The 27,325-nt window shown below is 44.1% G+C and overlaps 1 protein-coding gene across 5 annotated transcripts in view; it reads left to right on the forward strand.

The window, feature by feature from the left end:
• Window positions 1-27,325, forward strand: part of GLT1D1 (glycosyltransferase 1 domain containing 1) — a 114,873-nt gene that overhangs the window by 60,558 nt on the left and 26,990 nt on the right. For 4 of the 5 annotated variants that reach the window (XM_057526549.1, XM_057526547.1, XM_057526546.1 and 1 more), the window contains 4 exons: window positions 2,149-2,244; window positions 2,871-2,920; window positions 18,701-18,744; window positions 20,449-20,569. In XM_057526549.1, coding sequence (XP_057382532.1) covers window positions 2,149-2,244; window positions 2,871-2,920; window positions 18,701-18,744; window positions 20,449-20,569 — 311 coding nt within the window. Of the gene's footprint in view, window positions 1-2,148; window positions 2,245-2,870; window positions 2,921-3,224; window positions 5,479-18,700; window positions 18,745-20,448; window positions 20,570-27,325 lie in introns of those variants that run through there. The other variant, XM_057526548.1, reaches the window with a different exon arrangement.

The following is a 27,325-nucleotide window of genomic DNA, read 5'->3' on the forward strand; positions in this document are numbered from 1 at the left end:
ACGTAACATCACCTTCTTCCATTACTGGCGATTTTTTAAAAAATATATCAACTCTGTGTGTGCGTGTGTGTGTGTGTGTGTAAATCCATGTGCGCTGGGTTAAGTTTTCCTCCGTTAGTTAAGTGGATGTCTTTCTCGGTTTCCCCATGTCCAGGTGTTATATTTCCTTTGTAATCAATAAGTTATTTTTGAGAAGGCACTTGTAATTTCTGTCCTCATCAAACTTCCCCTCACCAGTTTTAGCATTCATTGATGGTTCTTGCCTAACTATGTAGGTTTTGGCTGTTTTTCACACCTGACCTTCCTTTCCTTAATGGTATTCTTCAACTTGTATCATTTTTAAATTTTTATTTATTTTTTATTATTTTTATTTTTGTTTTATTTTTTTGTGGCCGCACCACTCAGCACACAGGATCCTAGTTCCCTGACCAGGGATTGAATCTGTACTCCCTGCAGTGGAAGCGTGGAGTCTTAACCACTGGACTGCCAGGGAAGCCCCTGCATCATTTACTAAAGAGAAGAGCTTGTCTCCTGACCCCAGATTCAAATGCCTGACCTCAAATTCTTCTGATCTCAAATTCAAATTCTGGACATAGCCTCTAGCTTAAATGTTTGGTCAAAGAAGTATTCACTAAGGTCTGTTTTTCTAAGATTAGTTTCAATACTGAAAATATAGGAAAAATATATAACAAAAAAAACTCAACATATCTTAATGAAATTGTCAACAGTTAATTCAGAGACTGTAATAATGGTTTAAGGTTTTTCTAAGAGGACATCTGAATCTTAACATTTCAGTAAAGGCTTTCTCCAGTGCTGGTTATGAATTATTATTATTATTATTAGCTTTTGTGATTGTGTCAGAGTGCTGTCAATATATCTTATTACATTCATTCTAATTATATTACTACTCAAGACTTAAAGCACAGAGGGAATGAAATTATTTGCATTAAGAATTGGATAAATGAATGAAAACCTTCTCCTTGAATGATTTTATGTCCAATTACATATGTTTGGAAGCGGTGAAGTTTTAGGCTAGCTTGGGTTAATATTAATAATTTCTTTTTCTTTAATGAAATTTTATAAAGAAGGCAGGGTGGCTTCTTTTCTTTTCTTTTCCTTTTGTGGGGATCCATGCCATGTGGCTTGTGAGATCACAGTTCCCCGACCAGGGATTGAACCCAGGCCATGGCAGTGAGATCGCCCAATCTTAACCACTAGACCACCGGGGACTCCCCAGTATTAATCATTTCTGTTGACTGCATGATCTATGGCTGCCGAACAGACCTCCTCAACACATGGTGACTTAAAACAACCGCCATGGATTTTCTCGTGATTTTGCGGATTGGCGGTTTGGACTTGGGTCACCCCTGCTTCCACTGTGTGTGCTGGGCTCACTTGTAAGTTGGGCTGAGGCCTGACGGGTCCTGCATGCGTGGTTGGGTCTCTCTCCACCAAGTCTCATTCCTAAGGAGGCAGCCAGGCCTGACTGTAAGGCCAGCAGCATCCCAGTGGGTGGGACGTTGGACACCAGGCTTCCCATGGCCAAGACTTGGAAGTCACTCCCGCTCTGTTATTGATGCCAGTCACCAGGTCAGCCCAGCGTCTAGGGGTGGGGAAATGGGTTCCACCTCTTGCTGGGAGGGACCACAAAGAATGTGGCCACCTGCAACTCGCCTTACACGACAACTTTCAATGTAGCAAACCTAAACCTCTTATTTTATGTATCTGTGGGCACGTATACATTGCACGCGTGTCCCTATATATAGACATATATGAACTCAAGAGGTACATATAAACCATCTTTCTAGTTTCATAAAGAAAAGATTCTTCCTAACTGGAATTGCATGGAACTATTTTCTAGGACCTGTGGCTGACATTTCAGTAATAACTGAGTCAGTTCTTATCACCTCACCCTTCTGCATTGCAGCAAAAGTACCTTTACTTTATTAGGCCAAGTTCAGCTCAGGTTGATTCATCAGGAGGAACAGTTAGTTCATGCAGTGAAATGAAGATAAAACTTAGGCGTGGGAGCAGCTGCCTGAGAGGTCAGAGCCCAGCAGCCTCTGAGCTGTGTCTGTGGGGCCACTGTCACCGGGTCATCGGTCCAAGTCCTCTTCGTTGAAAATACCCTGAACTCTTCTGTTGCAGAGATTAACCAAAGCGCTGACAATCTACATGTGTTTCTCCTGATCTGTGGACTCCGGCAAGTGAAAGACCCTCTCTATTTGGTGGATGCATTCTCGGGTATGTGTTCTCAGGTGACCCTTTGCCTGTGGAATTCCACTGGGGTCCCTGTCTTCACGTGTCTCTCCTTAGGACTTTGAGTTTTCTCATTTTTTTGGCCCATCAGCAGAACTGTTTCTAGATTGTTACTTTGGAAACAACTAGAAAAATAATCTCGCTGTGTAGTCATTTCAGTTGTTTCCTACTTTCCTGTGCCCTCAGCTTCTGAGGAAGTCATAAAACACAGCCAATAATGATAAGTCTAAAATAATTTTATCTGGCAATATTTTACACATGCCAATTTGTATGATACATCTGGAGTTTTGTTACATTGCTTAAGTTAATCTATAGACTCTTCAGTATATTCTAAAATCCATATTGAATTGTGATGGCATATCCATCCTAATTACCTAATAAATTAGATATCTGAATAATGTGCAACGTTCTAGAAAAAAATATTTTCCTTAAAACCATAAAATGTCAAATACTTACATTTAAAATAATTATAAGTTGACTAATATGAATGAAAGCAAAATGATATGAAATCATTTATATTGTAGCGTAATTAATATTAAACTGATTTATGTTTTCAGCTGTGACTTAAAACCATTTTAAAAGTCTTTTTTTTTTCTTTTTTTCTCCCCAAGAATGGCATCAAGAGGAGCCCAACATTTATATGGTTATCGTTGGTCCTGAAGTAAGTTGATTTGCCATAAGCATTGATCTCATCTCTGTTTCCTCTTTATTCTTCTTATATATTTTCTAAAATCAGTTTCTGTTACTTTTCTAACCCAAAGTTTATTTCTTTCTTAAGTAAATAAAGTCTGCTTGCCTTTTTAACAATGAACACCAGACCAAGCTTAAAGATTATGAGGCTTTATAAGTCTTTACAATTAACTTATTACTACAAAGGGTAAGAAATTCTTACGGGAATACAGAGGAGTCATGTAAGGAAAGTTCATGTAAGTCGGTGTATAAGGCAAACGTTCCATGTGGTCCAGATCGTCTTTGAAACTTCCTGGAAGTGCTCAACTGACAAACACAGAGCTGTTCCTTCACCCAAGCACTGGATTAAGCCATTGACTTGCATTCAGGAGCCGAGCGGGGTGGAAAAGCACAAGAAATACAGTCTGCACTGGGGCATGTCCTTGCCTGTCAGTGGCCGTTGTCTGGGGAACAGAGACCAGTGGCAGGGCTTGGAGGTGCTGCCTGTCACTCCCCGGGACTCGGGATGTCCCCTCTCCCCTCCGGCAGATCCGGAGCAAGCATGTGCTCTGTCCCAGAGTCAATTCTAAGTGCTCAGGATGCAGAGAGTCTGGGTGCTGACACACTGGTCATCTCATGAAAGTGAACGCTGATTTGCTCCAAGCAGTTTGGAAAATAAAATACGCATCCCGCCAGGTGGGATGTAACACCGCAGTAACAAGGCCTTTTCTTTTTTCGTGGGGCTTCTGTGCCAGGGCTGCACGGTGCATCCCCTGCGCCCTACGACGGCTCACGCTTCCTTTCCCTTTTGCCCAGCGGGATGGCTGAGTCTTTGCATGTTCAATGCCTGCATGACCTCCCTGTTCTGTTCTGTAATTCCTCCTCTCGTGGTTTCCTAGTTCCCTAGGGACCCACCGAGCATGCAGGGGGGGGTGGCAGGCTTTTCTTTCGAATACTAAAGACCTTTGGAAATACTACATTTACCTCGACAAAGGCCCCCTAAAAACATATCAAGGGCTAGAATCTGTGCAGCCACATTGGTTGTCACATGGAAGAAGAATCACCCCATCATCCATGTTCTTTGTTGGTATAACAGACACTCACACACACAGGCACGCACATACCCAGGCCTGCACGCACATACCCGCATCGCTCACACGCTCAGGGCCAGCCTTTTGATGGTTAACAAGATAATCCCTAGTGCACTAATGAATGCATGTTGAGCAATGAATGTTAAGTCCCATAGTGGCAAAGTTGTTACTATTATTATTATTTTAATTCTCTTTCCATCCTCCTGTTCGAAGAGCATGATTGACTGGAAAAGTTTTAGTTTGATGCTAAATTCCTTGCTAACCAAGAGAGAAGGCCTGGGGTTAGAGCCATGGCAACAACAGTTATCCTGAAAAAATTTAGCAATGTGGCTTTCTTTTCCATTGTTTTTACTTTTATGGTTTTGTTCTACTTATGGTGTGTGATACTGGCTTTCCAACGCTGAAAATTTCCTTTAAAAATGAATTGATTTCGCAAAAAGTAGTAAATAAGCAATAGTACAGCTGGGGCACAGATGTGACAAATTGTGAAAGTACGCAAATAGCCAAAGTTTGGGAAACAGTTTTTATCGAGAATCAGTCGGTGTGCCCAGTGGAAGAAATACCGAAAGAACAACACTTGGTGGAGAAAAACGTTCGCAAACATCGGGCTAATGATGATCTGATTTCTCTGTTTGACTTTTTCTGTCGTGTTGCCTGTTAAGGAAACCTAGAGGGAGGTGGCAAACTTCGAAGCACTAGTTTAGCACTAAATATGTGCCAGAAACCCTTTTCCAGAGACATGAAGACCAAGGCAGCATTTGAGCTGATACAGAGGTCAGAGAAGAGGGAGTGACCAGGACACGTGGTGCTTTCCTGCATTTATTAAGCACCTTCATCTTTAACTCAGTTGCCTACAGGTGAAGGATGCCATTTGTTTCATAAAGGCTTCCTAAGTCATAGTCTTTTAGAAGAAACACTGTTGTATTGTTTTTTACATTAAACACTTAGGAAGGCTTTTCCCTTCTCAGGACAAAGATATTTATTCTGCCATTTGTTTTTGGAACATACAACATTCCCTCTAACTTTAGTTTGCCTAATTTTAAAAGAGCAGTGAGTGTAAAAAATGTGTCTCTTTCCTCCTAATTTCACTGCAGGGAAACTTGTCCCTCAGGCTCCAGGTTGGGAGGCGGTAGGGGAGGGTGGAGACTGTGGCCAACTGTGGAATGAATGGTGGGCGGGGCACGATTCAGCCACAGCAAGGTTTGCCTTCAAAGATGCAGCCTCCCTTGTCAGGCTTGCAAGAGAAGCCACAATCCAGAGGCCTTTTTCTTTCTCTCTTTTGAAAAAATGCCTGTGTGTGTGAAATGTCTTATTTTTAACTGCTGGGAACTAATTAGACAAACGTACTTATGCTTGTGCATGCGTGCACACACACACACACTCTCTCTCTCTCTCTCTCTCTTTCTCTCTGTTTGCCTTGTTGGCCCTACAAAATGCATCTCTGTATTTTCTCTTTTGTAACTTCCAGAGGGAGGCAATCCGAAGTGGTTTTGAGCAAAGGCTGTCATGACTTTGCCTGTTAAGGATCAGAGAGCAGAGGGTGACGTGAGCTGGGCGAGGCAAAGCAGGTTTGCAGGGACCGTGGAAAGACGTGTCGTGGGAAGCTTAAGTACTTCCGCAATTCCAGTGGCCCCTCCTCTCTTTTTCCAAACTAGTCTAACAAATCTCTGATATACCTGAGGACGGGATGCTTACTGGGCAAGTGCGGGTCTGGGACGAGTCTTGTAGAATGCCCCACCCCCAGGGCCCCCGTGGGACCGTTCTGAAGCTGCATCTTCAGCCACCGAGCTGGTTTGCTTGGTGCAACAAGGGAATGAATGAGAGAAAGAGGAGCCATGGAAGGGCGCTCTTGAGTGAAGGGTGGCGAAGAGTTATGACCTGAGAGTTGCTAGTCCTTAAGTTCGTTGCCACGAATCAGTAACAGTTCGCAAGCACTTCTTCCACAAGGCACTCCACTATCTATAACTAAAAACCCTCTAGGAAACGGGGAAAGGCATCCTTGGGTTGCAGATTTGCTGCTTAGCAAAAGCGAAACCAGCCGTAAGCGCCTGGCACTGGTCAGGCAGGCGCACTCGGCCCAGAGCTTTACTGAGACTTGCTCACTTCTCCTCCACCGACGGGAGAGACTGGATCTTCCAGATCTAACTCTGCCTGCAGGGATGCAGCTGCCTTCTCAGCCTTGCACGGACCTGAACGCAGAAGCCAAGGCTTTGGACCCGACTAGTGTTGATCTGTCTTGGTCCATCCGGGCGGCTCTAACCAAGGACCGCAGATGGGGTGGTTGACAAACAGCGGCGATTTATTTCTGACGGTTCTGGAGGCTGCGAGTCCAAGACGAAGGTGCTAGCATGGTCATGTTGTCGTGAGGACGCTCTTCCTGTCTTGCTGCGTCCTCGTGGTGGAAGGGGCGAGGGAGCTCTCCGGGGTCTTTTGTAAGGACACTAATCCCATTCATGAGGGCTCCAGCATCATGACCTAAGCACTTCCCAAAGACCGCACCCCCCCCCCCACCAATACCATCACCTTGAGGGTTAAGATCTCAACGTATGAATTTTAGGGGGGACACAAGCATTCAGCCCCCAGCAATATCCCTGCCTTGTAAAAGGTCTTCATCAAATCTAAAGAGCCATTACAATAGCCATTACGGCAAACACCTTAGTGTCATCCTAGCAGACAGAATCATTTGAGTTTCTAAATTTCTAAGGCAGCACTTGGAATCCAATTAGTCACAGACTCCTTCAAACCTCTTGTTTCCTTCTTGAGTCCCTCTTCCCTACAAAAGATTTTTTTTCTTTTTTTTTTTTGGCCATGTCACACCGCTAGTGGGATCTTAGTTTCCCGACCAGGGATCGAACCCCGGCCCTCGGCAGTGAAAGCGCGGAGTCTTAACCACTGGACCGCCAGGGAATTGCCCAAAAGACTTAAAACCAATACATGTAGACACACATTTCAGATCCTCCAGTGATTCAGATAAGGCTAGTGTCTGTTAAGTTTTATGTTTGTTTGCTTTTTCTCCATATGCTGGTCAATGTTTAAAAACGGTTCTGTTGGGGAGAGCGGGGTGGGATGCCCTGTTTTCTAACAGCCCTGTTGGCCTATTTCTATAAAAAGCTTTTACCACGGCCAGACAGCAGGTAAAGCCAACTCCTGCACATTTTACATAGTGACCCACTACACACACACACGCACACACACACACACCAGAAACAAGCTTTATTAAACAATACTCTTGCTTCATGTATTTCACACTCTGATATTTTAAAAAACCTGTTCCATGTCTCTGCTTTGCTATTCCATGTCATTAAAATAAAGGTTATTTTTATTCCAAAATTGATTTCATGATGTGCTCCCTGATCTGAAGTTTGGACAACACTGACTTGGGCCATGCTTGATGGTGTGTGTTTGTGTGTGTGTGTGTGTGTTTCTCTCCATCCACTAAACATATTCCCTCTTGAAAGCCAGTGCCTTGGCTGCTTCCTCAGTGGAAGATTCCCTCCCCACATCTTGGGCTGGCTCAGATATGCTTCTCCTGACCCCTCAATTTAAACAAGCTCTTCCCCACCATCATTGTAAGCTTTCCAAGCATCTATCAGTTTTCAGCATCAAGAATTCAATTTAACATCACTTTTGAATTCAGAACTAGGAGGAGACTAAAAGGATTTTACACTTGAAATTGAATATCTGCTACAATGTTATGGGTTAATATGCTGATCTTTTGGAAATAGATTTGAGAAGTGGGTCAGAGGTCAAATCTTGGGACACATTAAGATTCATCTTTTAACCATTATCTCTTAGAGTAGCTCAAACACCCCGGGTATTACAATGATCTTTGACATCTACTGTGAGTACACTCTTCTTCCACTCATCTTTTTCTTTGATAACTGCTAAGCTCAGTGACTGAATAAACTCTTTAAGTCTAAATTACACACTTTTGGAGGACTGTAGCCTTTCCAGGTCATGTGCAGGGTCTCTTAGTACAAAACTGCATTGACTCTGTTAGTTAATTATTATTAACTAACCTACTATTAGGGCCTATTATTAGGGAACAATCGCAGTGCATGCAGCAGCGATTCCCTCTCTCTCTGTCCACGTCTCTGCGCGGAGCCTGGTCAGATCCGAGACCCCAGTGAAGACCTGGCTACGCAGCTCAGCCAGTGCCCCCTTGGATGCCGCATCCGTCCAGCTTCAGCCCGAGGGAATTTATTAGGAGGTGACAAGGGCTACTAAGACCAGGTTTGGCTGCATCCATTTCTTAGTCTCTGGATCATTCCCTTCAAGGTCCACGGTCCAGCGTGGGTTACATCCCGCCAGTTTGTAAGGAGGGGAGCAGGCACCCGATCCCACTTCCACCAGACCACATGCAGCGGGAGGAGGTGAGGAAGACGCCCAGACGAAGCAGCGGAAGAGGTGAAACGGATGCCAAAGAGTCAAAGCAAAAAATCGATGAGCACGGCATATGCGGATTACCTGTTTGCTTTTATGAGTGATCAAACAAGAACTGGATACTTTCATAGGTCACTTAATGGAAATCAATGTGGCCATTACTTGTTCTTGTTTGTTGTCCTAACCAGACTGCATGCTCCCTGGGGAAAGGGGCCATGTCTATTCTAGTCACTGGGATATGTCCGTATGCCTGCAGCACAGTGGCACTCAGCAAGTATTTCTTGAAGGAATGTACAAGGAGGTAAATAAAATTATATATATATGTAGTGGGAGAGTGAAATTGTCCACCCCAAAATGTCTCTTTGGCATGCGGATTATTATTTATTATTATTTCTAGCTGTAAACAATCAAGGCCCAAAAGACTCAGGAAGAACTTTTGACCCTCCCCCTAACTGCCCAGAGAATGTCGATGGAGGACCAGGAAGGGAGCGTCACCACAGGTAACCACAGCATGAACTAGGTGTGGAGACAGGGAGGAACCCAGCAAGGTCTGTTTGTTAAATTCCTCTCTGTGGCCCATTGTCTCTGCCTGCCCCAGCAAACATTTGTTCACCAAACATTTGCTTTTCCATCTCCATGTGAATTGCCTTCCTTCACTTTGAGGTCCCAAACCCCTACCCTCCACATCCTCTTCTGTCTTTAGCTGATAACTTAGTTTTCCTGGGTCTCTCCCATGTATACATGTAATTAAACTTGTGTTTGATTTTTCTCCTGTTCATCTGTCTCACGTCAATTTAATTCTTAGAACAGCCAGAAGAACCTCGAAGGGGAGAGGAAAATTTCTTCCTCCCAGGCAATATACATACAATTATATGCATATGTGTATATGTGTTCATACATATACATATGAAGGTACATATATACAACAATATACATACTGTTCATGTAAATGAACACGGAAGTAAATGAAGATGTCCAAGCCTGTTGAAGTTTTGCTCACAAACGTCAGCATATTGCGTCAAAGGATGACACAATAAGGGGTAATTGCTACATTAAATAACAGCTGAGCACCATTTTCACTGCCAAGAACACTCTTTCCCTGAGGGAAAATCACTGAGTAAACACCAGGGACCAAACATAATGGCCACATTGATTTCCATTAAGTGACCTATGAAAGTATTCAGTTCTTGTTTGATCACTCATAAAAGCAAACAGGTAATCCGCATATGCCGTGCTCATCGAGTTTTTGCTTTGACTCTGACATCCATTTCACCTCTTCCGCTTCTTCGTCTGGGCGTCTTCCTCACCTCCTCCCGCTGCATGTGGTCTGGTGGAAGTGGGATCGGGTGCCTGCTCCCCTCCTTACAAACTGGCGGACGTAACCCACGCTGGACCGTGGACCTTGAAGGGAATGATCCAGAGACTAAGAAATGGATGCAGCCAAACCTGGTCTTAGTAGCCCTTGTCACCTCCTAATAAATTCCCTCGGGCTGAAGCTGGACGGATGCGGCATCCAAGGGGGCACTGGCTGAGCTGCGTAGCCAGGTCTTCACTGGGGTCTCGGATCTGACCAGGCTCCGCGCAGAGACGTGGACAGAGAGAGAGGGAATCGCTGCTGCATGCACTGCGATTGTTCCCTAATAATAGGCTGAGCTCTTTTTCAGGACATGTTAACTAACAGAGTCAGTGCAGGCTGGAGGTGTGTCTGCCAGGACAGGGGAGCCCAGGGCCTGGACTGCATACAGCATTCACATTGGTTCCTGCCGTGTCCAACGGCCGGGCTCGGAAGGCAATTATCACACTCTTCTTTGGAATAGTATTGCTGTGCTTTTTGAGTGGCATTACCTTTCTGCCAACGATTTATAAAATAGAGTAAATGTTCTTGTGTGTGCTTTGTATTTTAGATGCGATACATATGTTTCCTTCTGTGGTCATTCTTAGCAAGAACATTTCAAAAAGCGGGATCTCAGTCCCCTGTGAAATCTATCTAATCCTTCATTACTGTTTACTGCTGGCAAGTTAGTTAACACCTTTGGGCCAAGATTGCATCATCTGTGTCAGGCAAAGTGTAGTCTTGCATGGCTGTGTAGTAGAGTGGTTGTGTGCTAGCTGGGTGAACTTCACTGCTCCGGGCCTCAGTTTTCCCCATCTGTAAAGTGGGTGTGACTAAGAAAACGTAACCTGCCTCATCGTTTCTTGAGAGGCCAAAATGAGTGCATACTTGGCCCAGCGCCTGGTTCGTAGGCGGCATTGTACAGGCATTACATGAAAGAACTTTCTGTGCTGATGTTTCCTTTCTGTGTTGACATGCTAGAATTCTGTTTTTGCTGCAGAATGGTTTAAGGCATTGGTTTTCTCTTAAAGCTTCTTTGATCTCTTGGTCCAACCATCTCGGCAAAGCATGTGGTTTCTGCTCGCGGCGGTGGGGGGGGGCCTGGAGTGGGTGCATTTTCTGATACTCTTTGGTAAGCAGTGTGGTAGGAACATTCAGCTCCAGCATGACAGCTTAATGACTTTCCACCGTAATTTCGTATATCAAAGATGATTTTCCTTAAGCCTGGGAGTTGAGACAATATACTTTGCTGGAAAGTAAATAAGCTCAGAAGGAGGAAATGAGAATTTTCTTTGCTACTTGCAGTGTTTTCACTTTTTAAAATTTCATAACATGTGCTTTCATTAAATAAAAATATCTACCCTTCTTTTTTCCTTGCCTTGTGTTTTGTTCCCCTTGGCTTCACTAAGAGATTTGAAAATGAACTGATGCGGAAGACACACCCAGAAAAGTTTAATGCAGTTTGTACTTTCAACTTGAAACTTGCTGTTGTTATACCTTCAAAATTTTAGTTAAAGGGTTAGGTATTTCAGCTGTCTTGTAAAAAAAATTTTTTTCCCTTCATGAATTCTTTTCCCCTAAATAGTTAATCATGAGAGCAGAAAAGTGTTAAAAAAATTAAAAACAATGGGGCTTCCCTGGTGGCGCAGTGGTTAAGAATCTGCCTGCCAATGTAGGGAACACGGGTTCAAGCCCTGGTCCGGGAAGATCCCACATGCCGCGGAGCAACTAAGCCCGTGAAACACAACTACCAAGCTTGCGAGCCACAACTACTGAAGCCCATGTGCCTAGAGCCTGTGCTTCATGACAAGAGAAGCCACCGCAATGAGAAGTCCACGCACCACAACGAAGAGCAGCCCCCGCTCGCCGCAACTAGAGAAAGCCCGCACGCAGCAACAAAGACCCAATGCAGCCAAAAATAAATAAAATAAATTTATTTAAAAAAAATTAAAAACGAAGAATTTCTAAGTAAAATTTATCACAAGTAAAACATGCATGTCAGAATTAATGTGTATTGCCAAAAGAAGCCTTTCATTGCACTGTTTATCTTTTCATGACAGGATGTTAGGGTTATAATGCAATTCAGTGGTTTAGGATAATTTGAATGAAAAGGATCAGAAGTGGGAAATGGAAAGGTAGAGCCAGTATAGAACTAGCATGACCTTGGGAGGAAAATGAACATGTCTAAGGAGAAGAGATGGACAAGTACCCCAAAAAGTAGGCCCACTTTTGGTGGGAGTTTGGGAAGAGATGTTACTTCTGGTTTGGATAACCGGGCAAAGTTTCTCTGAAAGGTGACATTTTTCTGTGCCTTGGGGGATGAATGGGTTTTAGGGATGGAGGGTGGCATTCCTGGTGGAGAGGAAGACATGCAATTAGGAGAGAGGTGAGAAGTGGAGAGTAAAGTTTACGGAGTCTGTGCTCATACTGCTTGCCGCATGACAGGCCAGTAAATCAAGAAACGAGTAGCTGGGGCAAGGAACAGCAACTTTATTCGGAAAGCCAGCAGACCGAAAAGATGGTGGCCTAGCGTCCCAAAGAACCATCTTCCCTGAGTTAGAATTCAGGCTTCTTTTATACTAAAAGTGGAGGGGGTGTGGTTGGTTGTCACAAACTTCTTGGAATCCTTTGTTCTTGCAGCTGTCGGTGAAAGTCAGATCAGGCTGTTCCTGTAAACTTCCAACAAGACAAATGTTATTCTCTGTTCTGCAGCTTTTTATCTCCCTATGAATGGAAAAGTGTTATAGCTTGAAGCATGGGCTCTTGTATATTTCAGACTACAGGCAACATTCTTAACTTGTAGCAAAAGCAGTAGAATAGGAAAGTTAAAGTAAAAGAAACAGATCCAATATGGAGTCAGATTTGTTCTTCCCTGTTACATAAATAAGTAAGTAGGGAGGGGTTCCGTAACCCACATGTGCTTTGTGTAAACTATATGATAAAAATCCTTTGAGTAGAAACCAGAGGGGCAGTGGAACTTGGGTAAGAGTGCCATCTCCAGAGTCAGACTGCCTGAGTTTGACTCCTGGCCCAGCACCTTCCTAGCTGTGTGATCCTGGCTAAGTTACACCAGCTCTCTGAGCTCCACTGTCCTCCCTCCTAAAGTGGGGATAATGACTGCAGGATTGTTGGCAAGAAGTAATGCACACATAGGACTTGGCGTAGCTTAGGCCCAGAGTAAGCAGCGAGTGAGTACTGACTGTTAACAGCAGTAAGCAATAAATCGTGCATGGCTTTGAGTTTATTCTTTAAAGATCTTTCTAGCAATAGCATTGTGTTTGTAGCTCCTTGTGTCCCTCTGTAACCCCACTGTTGCCCCTAGCTTGCAGAGCTCCAGCGTAAGGACAAGGGGGCTGAGTAAGGAGGTCTCTGTACACTGGCTCCTGCAAAAATGACTGCCTGCAAGTCCACGGAGGGTGAAGCCCCCAGGAAGCAACTGACTACAAAAGCCTCTTGCGAGAGTTCTCCCTGAAGACCTAAAGAGACATTTCTCCAAAGAAGGCATACAGATGGCCAACAGGTACATGAAAAGATGCTCAACATCGCTAACTATTAGAGAAATGCAAATCAAAACTACAATGAGGTATCACCTCACACTGGTCAGAATGGCCATCATCAAAAAGTCTACAAATCGTAATGCTGGAGAAGGTGTGGAGAAAAGGGAACCCTCCTACACAGTTGGTGGGAATGTAAGCTGGTGCAGCCACTACAGAGAACAGTATGTAGGTTTCCTAAAAAGCTAAAAATAGAGTTACCACATGATCCAGCAATCCCTCCCCTGGGCATGTATCTGGAAAAAACTATAATTAAAAAAGGTACATGCACCCTTATGTTCATAGCAGCACTGTTCACAATAGCCAAGACATGGAAACAACCTAAATGTCCATCGACAGATGAATGGATAAAGAAGATGTGGTACATATATATAATGGAATATTACGCAGCCATAAAAAAGAACGAAATAATGCCATTTGCAGCAACATGGATGCAACTAGAGCTTATCATACTAAGTGAAGTAAGTCAGACAAAGACAAATATGATATCACTTATGTGTGGAATTAAAGTATAACACAAATGAACTTATTTTCAAAACAGAAATAAACTCAGACACAGAGAACAGACTTGTGGTTGCCGGGGTGGGCGGGGGCGGGGAGTTGGGGGGTGGAGGAGGGATGGAGTAGGAGGTTGGGATTAGCAGATGCAAACTATTACATATAGAAGGGATAAACAACAAGGTCCTACTGTAGAGCACAGGGAACTGTGTTCAGTATCTTGTGACAAACCATCATGGAAAAGAATATGAAGGTTACATATATATACATATATATATATATAACTGGATCACTTTGCTATATAGCAGAAATTAACACAACATTGTAAATCAACAATACTTCAATAAAATAAAATAAAAAGGGTGCACCCTGTACTGGAGAGGTGGAGAAACTCATCGTTACAGGACTGTAGCAGCTTGCAGAAAAAAGACATTATCACGTCCACTGAACTTCTGATTGGCAGGCGTTCCTTCCCGTGTCTGGTGCGAGAAATTGCTCAGAACTTCCAAACAGATCTGCACTTTCAGAGTGCAGCTACCTGTACTTTGCGAGAGGCCAGCAAGGCCCGTCTGGTTGTCTTTTTGGAAGACACCAGCCTGTATGCGATCCATGCCCAATGTGTAATAGTTAGGCCAAAGGACATCCAGCCAGCATGCTGCTTACACCGAGAACATGCTTAAGACGACTCAGATGGGAAACCTGTCATTGTTTAAAAAAAATTCTCTTCTTGTTTGATAGTTCTGAACGTTAGATTTTTTTCCCCCCAATGGATGCAAAAGATACCTAAGTGTATGATTGTTGAGTGGAAAAATAGAGGGCAGAAATCAGGGATTGGCAGTTTTTCCATTTTCATTTTGTATGTGATTTTTTTTTTAAATTATTATTTATTTATTTATTTATTTATTTATTTATGGCTGTGTTGGGTCTTCGTTTCTGTGCGTGGGCTTTCTCCAGTTGTGGTAAGCAGGGGCCACTCTTCATCGCGGTGCGCGGGCCTCTCACTGTCGCGGCTTCTTGTTGCGGAGCACAGGCTCCAGACGCGCAGGCTCAGTAGTTGTGGCTCACGGGACCAGTTGCTCCGCGGCATGTGGGATCTTCCCAGACCAGGGCTCGAACCCGTGTCCCCTGCATCGGCAGGCAGATTCTCAACCACTGCGCCACCAGGGAAGCCCCTGTATGTGAATTTTTAATGTAAAAGCAGAGACAGTAATTCAGGTCATAATGTTTCAGCAAACAAGTTTCAGAAGTTGAATTTTATAAAAATTATAAATAAACCTGTTAAAATATTCTGGATAATGCCAGCGTTTGGATTTTCTTAAAGCAAGTAAATTTCTGTTTTTAAACATTTTTATTGAAATATAGTTGATTTGCAATGTTGTGTTAGTTTCAGGTGTACAGCACAGTGGTTCAGTTATACATATATACATACATGTATCTCTATTCTTTTTTAGATTCTTTCCCATTATAGAATATTACAAGATATTGAGTATAGTTCCCTGTGCTATAAAGTAGGACCTTGTTGTTTACCTATTTTATATATAGTAGTGTGTATCTATTAATACCAAACTCCTAATTTATCCCTCCCCTCCTCCCTTTCCCCTTTGGTAACTATAGTTTTGTTTTCTATGTCTGTGAGTCTATTTCTGTTTTGTAAATAAGTTCGTTTGTATCATTTTTTTAGATTCCATATAAAGCGATATCATATGATATTTAAAACAAGTAAATTTCCAGCTGATGGCAACTTAATGGTCTTTGCAGCATTTTAATCGTATGGTAGATTCCATCCATTCACTACACTTTTCTGAGTTGCTTTACATACCTGTGTTTAGTGGTTTGTGTCTTCTGTACTGTTCCTGCAAGTTTGTTATTAAAATAAATTAAGCTATAAAAAAAGTCTAGGAATAATTTCAATTTCTTTAGGCATCCAGATTTGCTGTGTTCGCCGTCAAAGTGATGTCATGATCTCGGGGATGTAAGTGTGCTTTGCATTTCTGGTTCCTTGGGATACATCTCAGGCGTATGAGTAGTTTGAAGGATTTGGGGTTACATGCACACACAGCATTTCCTTGCCAAATGGAACTTAAATGAAGTTTCTGGAAAACACAAAATTATTCAGTTAGTATGATAAACTCTCTAGGGATATCATATTCATTAAACTGACTTGGTTTGTAATTCCTGGTACCTACTGGTGAAGTGTGAATGAGAATAGAAATTGAATCTGCTTTCACTTCTAAGCTCATCAGCAGTAATAGGACAAGCCGGCAGACACTGCCTTCCTAAAATGTGTTTACACCCTCATCTGCCTCTATCTTTGAAGACACGTTTAGAATTTTGTCTTACACATGCATAAATTTAAGAATATTTTGTCAGTTATTTTAAAATTGTTTTCATTGTTAATAAAACCAGTGGAGGGGTGGTGCAGGGCAAAACCAGTCTATCGATTGTTTCATTGAAGAGTTTGCAGTTGGATGAACCAGATGTGATAAATATCTTCTGCAGCTCCATCCTAACTAGGCTTTATAGGAACACTGTGACAGATGGAAAAGTATCCCTTAAGATCCTCTTGGTACCTCAGTAAGTAAATTTACCTGAGAAGAGCTCATTGTGCACAAAGAGTATTATAGTTTGGCTTCTGATGGTTGGGAATAAGGTGTGCTCCTCCGTGGATACAATGCTTACCTTCAGGTGTTCGAGTGTCTTTCTCTTGCTGAGAAATGTGGCAGTGTCACTGGGAACGTACGCATTTGAGATTAAGTGTATACATATTTTTGTGTTAGTGGTGCAATCTGCAGCTTTCATTCTTATTCTTTTTAGAAGGGCTTTGATATTTAACTGTGTTCTTCTACTACTTGTATAGCAGTTACTATGTCTCAGAAATAGTTGTAAGCGCTGTACGTGTTTCTCGTTTTACGAGATGAAGAACCCAAGGCCCAGAGACGTGCATTAATGTGTGCACAGCTGTGTGGCTAGTGGCTGGTTTTGGGGGTGACTTCACCTGGGCGATCTGTCTCCAGAGCCCCTCTCAGCCTGTACCGCCTCTCTCTCTGGCCTCTGGATATCTACATACAAGTTTGCTTAAAAACACATGGTGTCAAAAATGTTGGTATAGCGGATCAGCTTGAAAACACTGCTATTAATTTTTGCATTAATTCAACAGACATATTGACCACCAGGGATGCAATAGGACAAAACACGGTGCCTGTCCCAAAGGACACATTTCCTCCAGATGTGAAATAGGAGTGAAATGCAGACTCAAGAATATTAGATTGTAACTAATTAAAAAGTTGGACTTGGTTTTTTAATTAATTTATTTATTTTTTATTTTTTGGTTGGGTTGTGTCTTCGTTGCTACGCATGGGCTTTGCTCTAGTTGCGACGAGCGGGGGCTACTCTTCATTGCGGTGCGTGGGCTTCTCATTGCAGTGGCTTCTCTTGTTGCGGAGCATAGATTCTAGGCACATGGGCTTCAGTAGTTGTGGCTCGCGGGCTCAATAGTTGTGGCTCGCGGGCTCTAGAGCGCAAGCTCAGTAGTTGTGTTGCACGGGCTTACTTGCTCCGCGGCATGTGGGATCTTCCTGGACCAGGGCTCGAACCCCTGTCCCCTGCGTTGGCAGGCGGATTCTTAACCACTGTGCCACCAGGGAAGACCTGGACTTGGCTTTTTAAAACTTGCAATATAATTCATATGCCATAAAATGCGCTATTTTAAAGTATATAATCCAGTGGTTTTTAGTATAGTCACAAAGTGTTGCTACCATCACTCCTGTCTAATTCTGGAACATTTTCATCACCCCCTCAAAAATCCCACACGCATTAGCAGTCATTCCCCATTCTCCCCACCCCCCCGTCCCTAGCAACTACTACTCTACTTTCTTTCTCTATGGAATTGTCTATTCTGGACATTTCACATAAAAAGAGCCACAATGTATGGCCTTCTGTGTCTGGCTTCTTTCACTTAGCATCATGTTTTCAAGGTTCATCCACGTTGTTGCATAAATCAGTCCTTCATTCCTTTTTGTGGCTGAATAATATTTCGTTGTATGGACAGACCACATTTTGTTTCCCATGTGTCAGCTCATGCATGTGCCCTTGGCTTTAAAATTGTGTGTCTGGGAACGCTCCCTGTTAGAAATAAAATTTTAATGTGATCAGATCCTTTGTCTTAGAGGTACCAAGGGTTCCAACTCCTTCTGCCTCAAAGGTTTTATGACAAAATCCACCACTGTAATGGACCAGACAATCCTTTCAGTGAAGTGTTGTGTTGTCAGATTTTCCCTTGACTATAAGTGACTTCTGTTTCAAGACCTTGAGTTGGGTGGACGGCTCTTGCGCTTTTGTACCTGGGGCTTCACCAGGCTCTTATCTTACAGGCCAAACAGGAAACAGGAATACAGTTGGCCCCCTGTATCTGTGGGTTCTGCATTTGTGGATTCAACCAACCATGGATGGAAAATATTCAGAAAAAAAATTCCAGAAAGTTCCAAAAAGCAAAACTTGAATTTGCTGTGCATTGGCAACTATTCCATTGCATTTATATTATATTCGTATTGTAAGTAATCTAGAGGGATTTAAAGTATACAGGAGGGTGTGCATAGGTTATATGCAAGTACTACACCATCTTATATAAGGGACTTGAGCATCTGCGGATTTTGGTGTCTGAAGGGGTCCTGGCACCAACCCCCTGTGGATACTGAGGGACGACTCTATATGTATATTTCTTTAAACTTTCTCTCAAGTCCTTCTCTTTTCCTTATTACTTTGTAGTAGCTGGACTCAGGGCTATTATTTCCTATTTGATTTGTTTTTTCCCTATCTGAATTGTTACGTTTGGCTCTGTTGCCATAATCTGCAATTCTCTTGAGACTTAGATTCACTTACGGCTTTTCCTAAAATTCATCTTTGTCTCTTTTCAGGTTGATCCAGTGTTCACAAGGGAAGTAAAAGCCAAAGTAAAGAGGTAAGTGTAGGTGTTTTGCAGGAGAGGAAACCTAGTGACCGATAAATGATCCCAGTTGCCAGCCCTCGCCGTGTCCCAGGCTCTGTTCCCAGCAGTTTGCTAATAATTCCTCCTTTAATCGCCTGTGCGATCAGGGTGATCCTGTACCATCCTAGGCGCTGTTATTTTCCCCATTTACAAGCCAGGAAGCTGATACCCTGGAAGCATCAGCAGTTCCCTAAGGGGCGGCAGCACGGACACACGTGTGAAGACGTGCAGCCTCACTAGGTCAGGAAGTTCCCAGGAAACCCACTTTGAGGTTACAATTGTCACTGATCACATCGGCCAAAACTGAAAAGACTTAAAACCTCTGCTGGTGAGGGTGAAAATTGCTGCCACCCCTTTAGAGGGCAATTTGTCAGAGTCTTTGTTATCAATTGCATTTGTCTGCCAGTAACCCAATGACACTGGCTTACACACCCTGGGGCTTAACTGCTCACATAAAAAAATCTGAGGTCGTTGGTCCAGGACCAAGTAAGACTTCAGCTCCTGTCTTGCTGTCCTGCGGTCCCTACCTGTGGCTTCCATCCCTAAGGTGACAGTGGCTGTAGAACTCACGCATCACATTCCGAATTTTAAGTGGGGAGATGGGGAAGGGCAAGAGCCAGAAGGGTTACCTTCCATTTGGGTCAGCCCCTTTTTTTTTTTTTAATTTATTTATTTTATTTATTGGCTGTGTTGGGTCTTCGTTTCTATGCGAGGGCTTTCTCTAGTTGTGGCAAGCGGGGGCCACTCTTCATCGCAGTGCGCGGGCCTTTCACTGTCGCGGCCCCTCTTGTTGCGGGGCACAGGCTCCAGACGTGCAGGCTCAGTAGTTGTGGCTCACGGGCCTAGTTGCTCCGCGGCATGTGGGATCTTCCCAGACCAGGGCTCGAACCCGTGTCCCCTGCATTGGCAGGCAGATTCTCAACCACTGCGCCACCAGGGAAGCCCTGGGTCAGCCCCTTTTTATGTGAATTTCCTCACACCCTCAGGTTTCCAGCTCTTCTCACTGGCCACACCATCACCCCAGGGGACTGGAAAACTGATTTCATCCCCATATGCCATTAGGTGTCTTTATGTTGCTCATAGATACAGAATGCATGTATGTAAAAGTATAACCAATTATGTGAAAGGATAACCTCAAAATCCTGAGACTGGTGGAGAGGGGTAGGGGATGGGGAAGAATGTCTGTATTTTTGGGTGAAAAAAAAAAGAAAACAAGATAAAACCTATGTGACAAAGTGCTGGGAACCTGGGTATTGGTTGAGTTTCTCTATTTTACTATTTCTCTGTTTATGATACATCTATGATTCTCTTTCTTTGTATCTTTAAAAAAAGAAGTGAAGAAAGGTTGCATTATTAGGAAAGGTTTGTTTTCTAAATCATTCACAGAAAAAACGGCAAGAGCTGTACCTCTGACGTCCAGTATCTGAGAAGCACGTGTCTCCTTGGTCAGAGGGCTTCAGAATGACAGCGGGTGTGTTAACAGGTTTCCTCTCTCTTATCAGGGATGGATATAGAATAGATTCTCACTCCAGTATGGTTTTCTGTATTGAATCCTTTAACAGTAATGCTTCCCTGTGGATCTAGGGTATTTCTCCAAAATTGTCGTCTCCCCTTCTACCAGCCCCTCCCCGTAAGATTCCCAGCCGTAAGCTGTCTCTCTGCTCCATGTTGTTCCAGGACTGCTGGGGTACGATTGATCGGGGAGATAGCTCAGGAAGACCTCCACGCGGTCATGAAGAATTGCTTCGCGGTGGTGAATAGCTCTGTCTCTGAAGGCATGTCAGCCGCAATCCTGGAGGTAATGATCTAACGGGTACTGAAAGTGGAAATATGAAATTGTCCATCACCCCTTTTCTCAGTTATGGAGGTGATGCCTTTGTCAATAAAGTTGTGCCCTTCTCAAAGCTAACAAAGTGAAACGGCATTTCCTCGGGAGTTCTAAAGTCGTTTTTAAGTTCTGTCTGGGACTTAAGAATACTATTTTCTTTCTCCTTGCCATTTTTCCTTGCCAGCTACAAATTGAAATAAAACTAGGATAGTGTCGCCTCTCTGACTTGCCACTTAGCTTCAACGGGAAGACGGCTGAGGCTCTGAAGGGTCGGGACAGGATGTGGGGTGAAGGTGTGTTTTGTAGGGAGCCTCCTTTTGTCTTGATTTCTTCTCCCTCTTTTCAGTGTGTCCTATGATCCCAGAATTTAGGGGATAAGAAAGGGTTGGGCTTGGATTTCCCTGGCGGTCCAGTGGTTAAGACTCTGTGCTTCCACTGCAGGGGGCAAGAGTTCTATCCCTGGTTGGGGGGCACAAGTTCGATCCCTGGTTGGGGAACAAAGATCCCGCAGGCACTGGCGCAGCCAAAGAGAAAAAGAAAGAAAGGGTTGGGCTTGTGCACATGGCAGGGGGTGGGGCTTCCTACATGGAGGAGAGTAGTTGCAGATGCACAAGGCGGTGGGGATGAGGGTGGACCTCATCTCTCTGTCTGGTGTTCAGCTCTGAAAATCTCTTACGCTACTTGGGCTAAGTGTGCACAGCCCAGCACAGCCCTGCAGTCTGTTGCTGGAGTTATCTGTGTTTTGCAGGGAGAGGCTGAAATAAAAAGCCCCTGCTCTTGATCCTGGCAGCCTCTGGATTGAGTGTATCAGCTCTTGGGTTAGAGGGACTTAATCCAACCTCACAGCCCTTTGCAATCTCTTCTCCTCACTGAGCGTTTTACGTGATGGGGTGTCTTACCAGGATATCTTAAACTGCTTCGTGCTGATGACCTGAGTAATCCCCAGCGTGCCTCTAATGCAAAAGGATTTTCCTTTCCCTTATTTTGCTGTCGGTTCACAGCACACTGGGTTCCTTTTCAAGAGTGATCTTAGCAAAGAGGAGACTCCGTCCCTCCCGTCATAACCAGCTTTCAGTGCTGGATTTTCTTCATATCATTAAATCACAAGCCATCCCTCGCATGGAATCTCCTTTAGTTCTCACACAATAGATGCCTTGTAAGTCCTCTTGGTTAGCGCATGATAAAACTTGCTGTAGAAACAGAAACGTTTGGCGATTGGCCCTCCAGGTCTTTAAATCGTGTTTCACATCCCCCTTCTCAGGACGCTGGTTTCTTACTTCAGGGTCTACTTAGAGCGCTGCTATTATTTCATCATAAGTATTTGTAACATCCATTTATTCCTTTGGATGCTAGTTGAATTTACCATCCAAAGTTACAATTTGTGAATTTCAGTGTTTCAGAGACCATGGTAAATAATTAAAGCAGGGAAAAAAAATCATGCTCCCTAAATTTAAGAAATGACTGATGTCGCATGCCTAATATTTTCTGTGAATGTGGCATCATTTAAAAAAGCAAACAAAGAAAACCAAAAACAAAGTATTGTGGGCAGGGGTAGTATATACTGACGCCTGTAATTCCAGTGTTCAGAAGCTTTCAAAGCACAGAGCTTGGATTTGTAACGTGTTCATCTTCAGCCAGATGTTGAATACCTCAATACCTCAGTCTAAGCCTAATGATTAGCATTAATCTCCGTTGTGGTTTAGAATCAGCTTTCGACCAGAGTCACTGGAGCGATACATTGTACTCTCCCTGTTAGCTTTAAACATGTACATTCTTACAGTACCACATCCTCAAGCCATTGCTGAATCGCTCCTTTGTATGTAAATACACATTTTTTTCTCCCTCAACTTCTTAAGAAAAGGTAAAGTGGAATTTGGGAATGATTTTATAACCAGCACACGCAGCAGTTCATTGCAGATGAATTGCTGTCAAATTTCATTTACTTCAAAGGAAAGGCAGCTGTTAGCAATTCTGTCTGCCTTCAAATGTCGACACTGTGTTCCTTTTGAAAATTCCAAAATAACCTTTGGGCTGAGGGTTTTGAATGAAACTGATTTTAGAGGAGTCCTGGAGGGTGGATTTCATTAGAATCAATTCAAAGAACCAAAGTGGTTAATCACAGAATAAGTGCATATCACTTTTGAAGGAAGGGATCCTTTGACCTTTCAGAATTAGCTTTGTTTTGTCATGGAAGCATGTGAAAATCCATTTGCTATGACACACTTCTTTTGCTGATAAACTCCAAAAATCAAGCGTTAGCTGGATGCCCGGGCACTAGAGTAGACACCCCTACAAAGAATCTGTTGTTTCAAGTTTGGGCTTATTATGGAGTTGAACTCTACACAGAATTAGAAGAATACAAAAAATTATTATTATCATTAATTTTTGTTTTGTTTTGGCCATGTGACATGCGGGATCTTAGTTCCCCGACCAGGGATCGAACCTGGGCCCCCTGCAGTGGAAGCGCGGAGTCCTGACCACTGGACCGCCGGGGAAGTCCCAGAAAGTTATTTGCTTATCCCACTCTTCCTCCCTGGGCTCTCCTCCCTGCCCTGGAGCTCACACACACCCACCCCCCAACCTCCAGGTCAAAGTTTTCACTGCCCAGAGGAGAGGAAGGCATCTTCTAAAGCAAAGAGCAGTAAGAAGGTAATTCTTGGGCTCTTAGCTTCCAGGCCCAGGACCTAGTGATGAAAGATTCATTTCAGGGCTTTTCAAGGATAACTGTGACCCTGTGTCATTTTGGCTAATTTCAAAAGTGTGTGGGGCAGAGCTGCGCCCTTCCCACTTGTAAAACGGGAGGGCTTTTGGAGTTGTCACAACTAGGAGGCTGCTACTGGCATTTAGTTTGGCGGGGAGGGAGTGCAGACAGGCAAAGTAGTTTTCAACGTGCAGGACGGTCTTTGCGTCAAAGGTCTGTCCCCAAGATGCCACTGGCATCCCCGTCGAGAAACGCTCTAAACTCCGTGGTGTCAGATCCAAACGCACTGTGCGTGCACATCATTGGAGCCCTCGGACCGGCCGCGTCCCCACGTGACAAGCAGTGATCAAGGTGCTGGACGTATGCCCAGTTAAGGCCACTGAAATGCACGCAGACCTCTCTGCAAGGAAATCTGGACCCCAGAGGTTTCAACCTCGGGTGTGCATCAGGATTCCCTCTGAAGCTTAAAAAACCATCGGTATGCGTGGCGGCGCCCTGCAAAAGCCCTCTTGGCTGTGCTGACGCGGAGCCCTGGTGGCCGTGCTTCCAAAGGCTCTTCTGTGTGTAGACTGGGGGCCGTGTCTCTGGAAACCTCTGTTAGCCCCGCTGAAGACGGTGCACCAGCGACAAAGCTTTTTAAAAAGGTCAAATAGGAAGCTTCCACCTCCCTGCTGGAAGGTTGAAGAGCTCATCGGGGGGCAAGAGAAATTCAGTGACTGCAAACTCGACCGGCTGTTAGGTGCCCCTTCAGCTCTGATGTTTCCTCTTTTTTTGTCCCAAAACGGGGCCCCAGATTCCAGGTTTGAGCGACTCTCTGCTCCAAGCCCCACCCCCTCCACTGCCCCTTTCCCTCCACTGTCACGACCAGAAGGGGTTCAGAGGGTGAGCTTGCCCATCTCCAAACACCGTCTCGCCCAAGACATTGCCAGTCCCGGTTCTCATCAGGACCAGCTTCACAGCACTGCTGTATTCTGGGACTTTGCCTTTCTTGCAGACACAGTTTGTTTTTAAAGAGGTGACTTCACACCTGAAGAAAGTGACTTGTGAATCAACCATCTGATTCCTTAATGCCATGTCTTGGCTCTATGAAAATAGCATTTCCACGTGCTTACTTATTCTTAAGATGCCTCCTTTCTTTGTTTTTCTTTTTTCTTCTATTGGAGTATAGTTGATTTACAATATTTTGTTAGTTTTAGGTGTACAGCAAAGTGATTCAGTTATACATATGTCTATGTATCTATATTCTTTTTTTCTGATTCTTTTCTATTATACGTTATTACAAGATATTGAATATAGTTCCCTGTGCTATACGGTAAATCCTTGCTGTTTATCAAGACGTCTCCTTTCTTAAAGACAGTTTATTTATAAGAGGGGACTTTGAAATTAGTTTTCTCTGAATATACAGCTTTCAGAGTACATTTAAGTATCATCTTCCTCCATCCAACTCACAACTTCAAGACTCAGATTGTATTTCTCTCTTTCTTTTTGAGGAATAGTTGATGTACCTTATAAGTTTCAGATGTTCACCATAGTGATTCACAATTTTTAAAGGTTATACTCCATTAAGAGTTATTATAAAATATTGGCTATATGCCCTGTGCTGTACAATATATCCTAGTAGCTTATTTGTTTTATATGTAGTAGTTTGTACCTCTCAACCCCCTCCCCCTATCTTTCCCCTCCCCCTTCCCTCTCCCCACTGGTAACCACTAGTTTGTTCTCTGTATCTGTGAGTCTGCTTCTTTTTTGTTTGTTTGTTTTTTTACGGGGGGGATTCCACATGTAAGTGATATCACACAGTATTTGTCTTTCTCTTTCTGACTTATTTCACTTAGCATCATGCCCTCCAAGTCCATCCACGTCATTGCAAATGGCAACATTTCCAGACTGAATTTCATCCTTTCTGCTGAACTGCAGTTTTCCTTGAAGGCAAGGAGCATGTCCTCTGCAACCTTGAACCCTCCCCCAAAGTCTAGCTTTGTACCATCAATAATCAATAAATATTCATTGGATTGAGCAAAGCTAAACTACTATACGGTATCACCTCTTTGACTCGCCTTTAATCAACTGGTCTCATCACCCAAACCTCCTGTGTCTTGCCCTTTGCAGGTTGATGATTATTTGTTGAATGAGGGACAAGGAATGGGTGATCTCACTGGCCCACGGCCTTACTTGTGTGTTGGGTGCTTGGTGTGCACTGGTTGATATACAAGTAAGTCTGTACTACAGGAGGGATGACGGGATCTTTTTTTTTTTTTTTGCTGAAACAGGGATATAAACTCTGTCCTCCCTCAGGATCGGCCGGTTCTGAGATTCTCTGATGGCCAGTTTTATAGACCTACATTTACATCTTCATATCTGTATTTATAGAATCTCCTCTCAATCTGTGTGTCTGTCACAGTTTCTCCAAAATACACCGATGCTTAACGACATCAGTGGATAAATGTACCATTTGGATTGGAAGATGCTCCAGGGCCCACCTGGGACAGAGAACGATGAGAACAGAGCTAGCCGCGTGCCCTGACATGTGTGATCAGCCTCTAGCGCGCCTCCCCTTTAAAATGAGACGGTGGGGTGAGATGAGACGGCCTGGAAGGTCTCATCTACGTGGAAGATTCTGCAGTCCCTTGACAGATGCCTGGAAATGGAATCACAGTGGGTCATGCCAGTTTGATGCGCTAATGACCTGAACAGGGTGACGAGCAGGGAGAGGAGCCATCAGACATCATGTCGTCTCACTCACCGTGACTATATTATGACCCTGTAACTTACATGGTCAATGTCAGCTTAAGCCATCAACCACCTAAGTGGTATTTGTGCAGAATGACATCTGAAATTTTCATTCACTCTGGAAAGTTTAGCCCCTCGTTCCCAAATGATAAAACTGGAGCCCAGGAAGAGGTCCGGTACCGGGTGTCGAACTTCGACTCCGTTTCCCCAGAATGACTGATGAGCAATGAATTTGAGACCCGCCGTGTTAGTCGAGGGCAAAGCCTCCACCAGGGCAAGACCAAGGTCTCACAAGTCCTGGCTTGTGCCCTTCTCCAAAATACCAGACTGCACCCACGGTATGTCAGAACCCAAGGTCCAACCAGTGGGTTCATAAAGCACCTGGGACCCTAATGTTGAGATGCGGCCGTTTGGGTCACTTTTTGCCTGTGCTGCTGAGTTTCCTTGTTTGTAGTTTCCTGAGTGTAGTGACAGTGGAAGGTCCCAATTTTTACCCTGCACGGTGAGAGCGGAATATCACGACTCGGAGACTTTCGATGACCATGAAAGGCCGCCAGGAGAGGCCGTCGCGGTGCTGGGGAGGGGGCTGTGCAGCGGGGGACGAGCAGGAGAGCTCCAGTCCGAGCAGCCGGCCAGCTCCACCGCCTTCCCCGATGGTGGGAACAACATCGTCTCGGGGGCAGAAAGGAGGGCTGTCCTCTCTCCTCCGACCTCATCCAGGGCCTGGATCTCAAACCCAACGTGTACTGGGAAGACACAGGCGACAAAGAACCGGAAGACCAGGTGCGCTCACCAAGAAAGCTGCTGACAAGAAGACGATCATAGTGTGAACCATTGACATATAATTAATTTACGTTCAGATGCTTCTGGAACATTTGATCCGCAAGCATTGGTTGAGCTCTTAACTATGTGTCACACATGGCTCTGGGCACTTGGGCGTTGGTAGCGTTTGTGCCACGTGAAGTCCTTGGTGTCAGAGCTTCCCATGGTAATATACTAAGCGGCTGAGGTTGGGGAACTTTACCTTTCTGAAAACCGAATGTCACCCCTTTGTGACCAAATTGTTTATTACGTGAAATTAGACACCGCCTGCCGAATTGGAGTGCCTAAAACATCCTTGTGTACAGTAAGAGCCAGAATATTGGTTTGCTGATAGCATCCCCTCAGGGCTGCCTCTGGACACCAAGGTGTGAAGGGATGTCCCTCTCACCTGCTGAAAGGCACCAAAGGCACCGGTCACATGAAAGTTGGGTTGGCCCCTGTGAAAGTCACCATGGGAGAGTCAATGTAGAGAG

The sequence above is a fragment of the Balaenoptera acutorostrata genome, chromosome 13, assembly GCF_949987535.1.
Source record: "Balaenoptera acutorostrata chromosome 13, mBalAcu1.1, whole genome shotgun sequence".
Lineage (NCBI taxonomy): Eukaryota > Metazoa > Chordata > Mammalia > Artiodactyla > Balaenopteridae > Balaenoptera > Balaenoptera acutorostrata.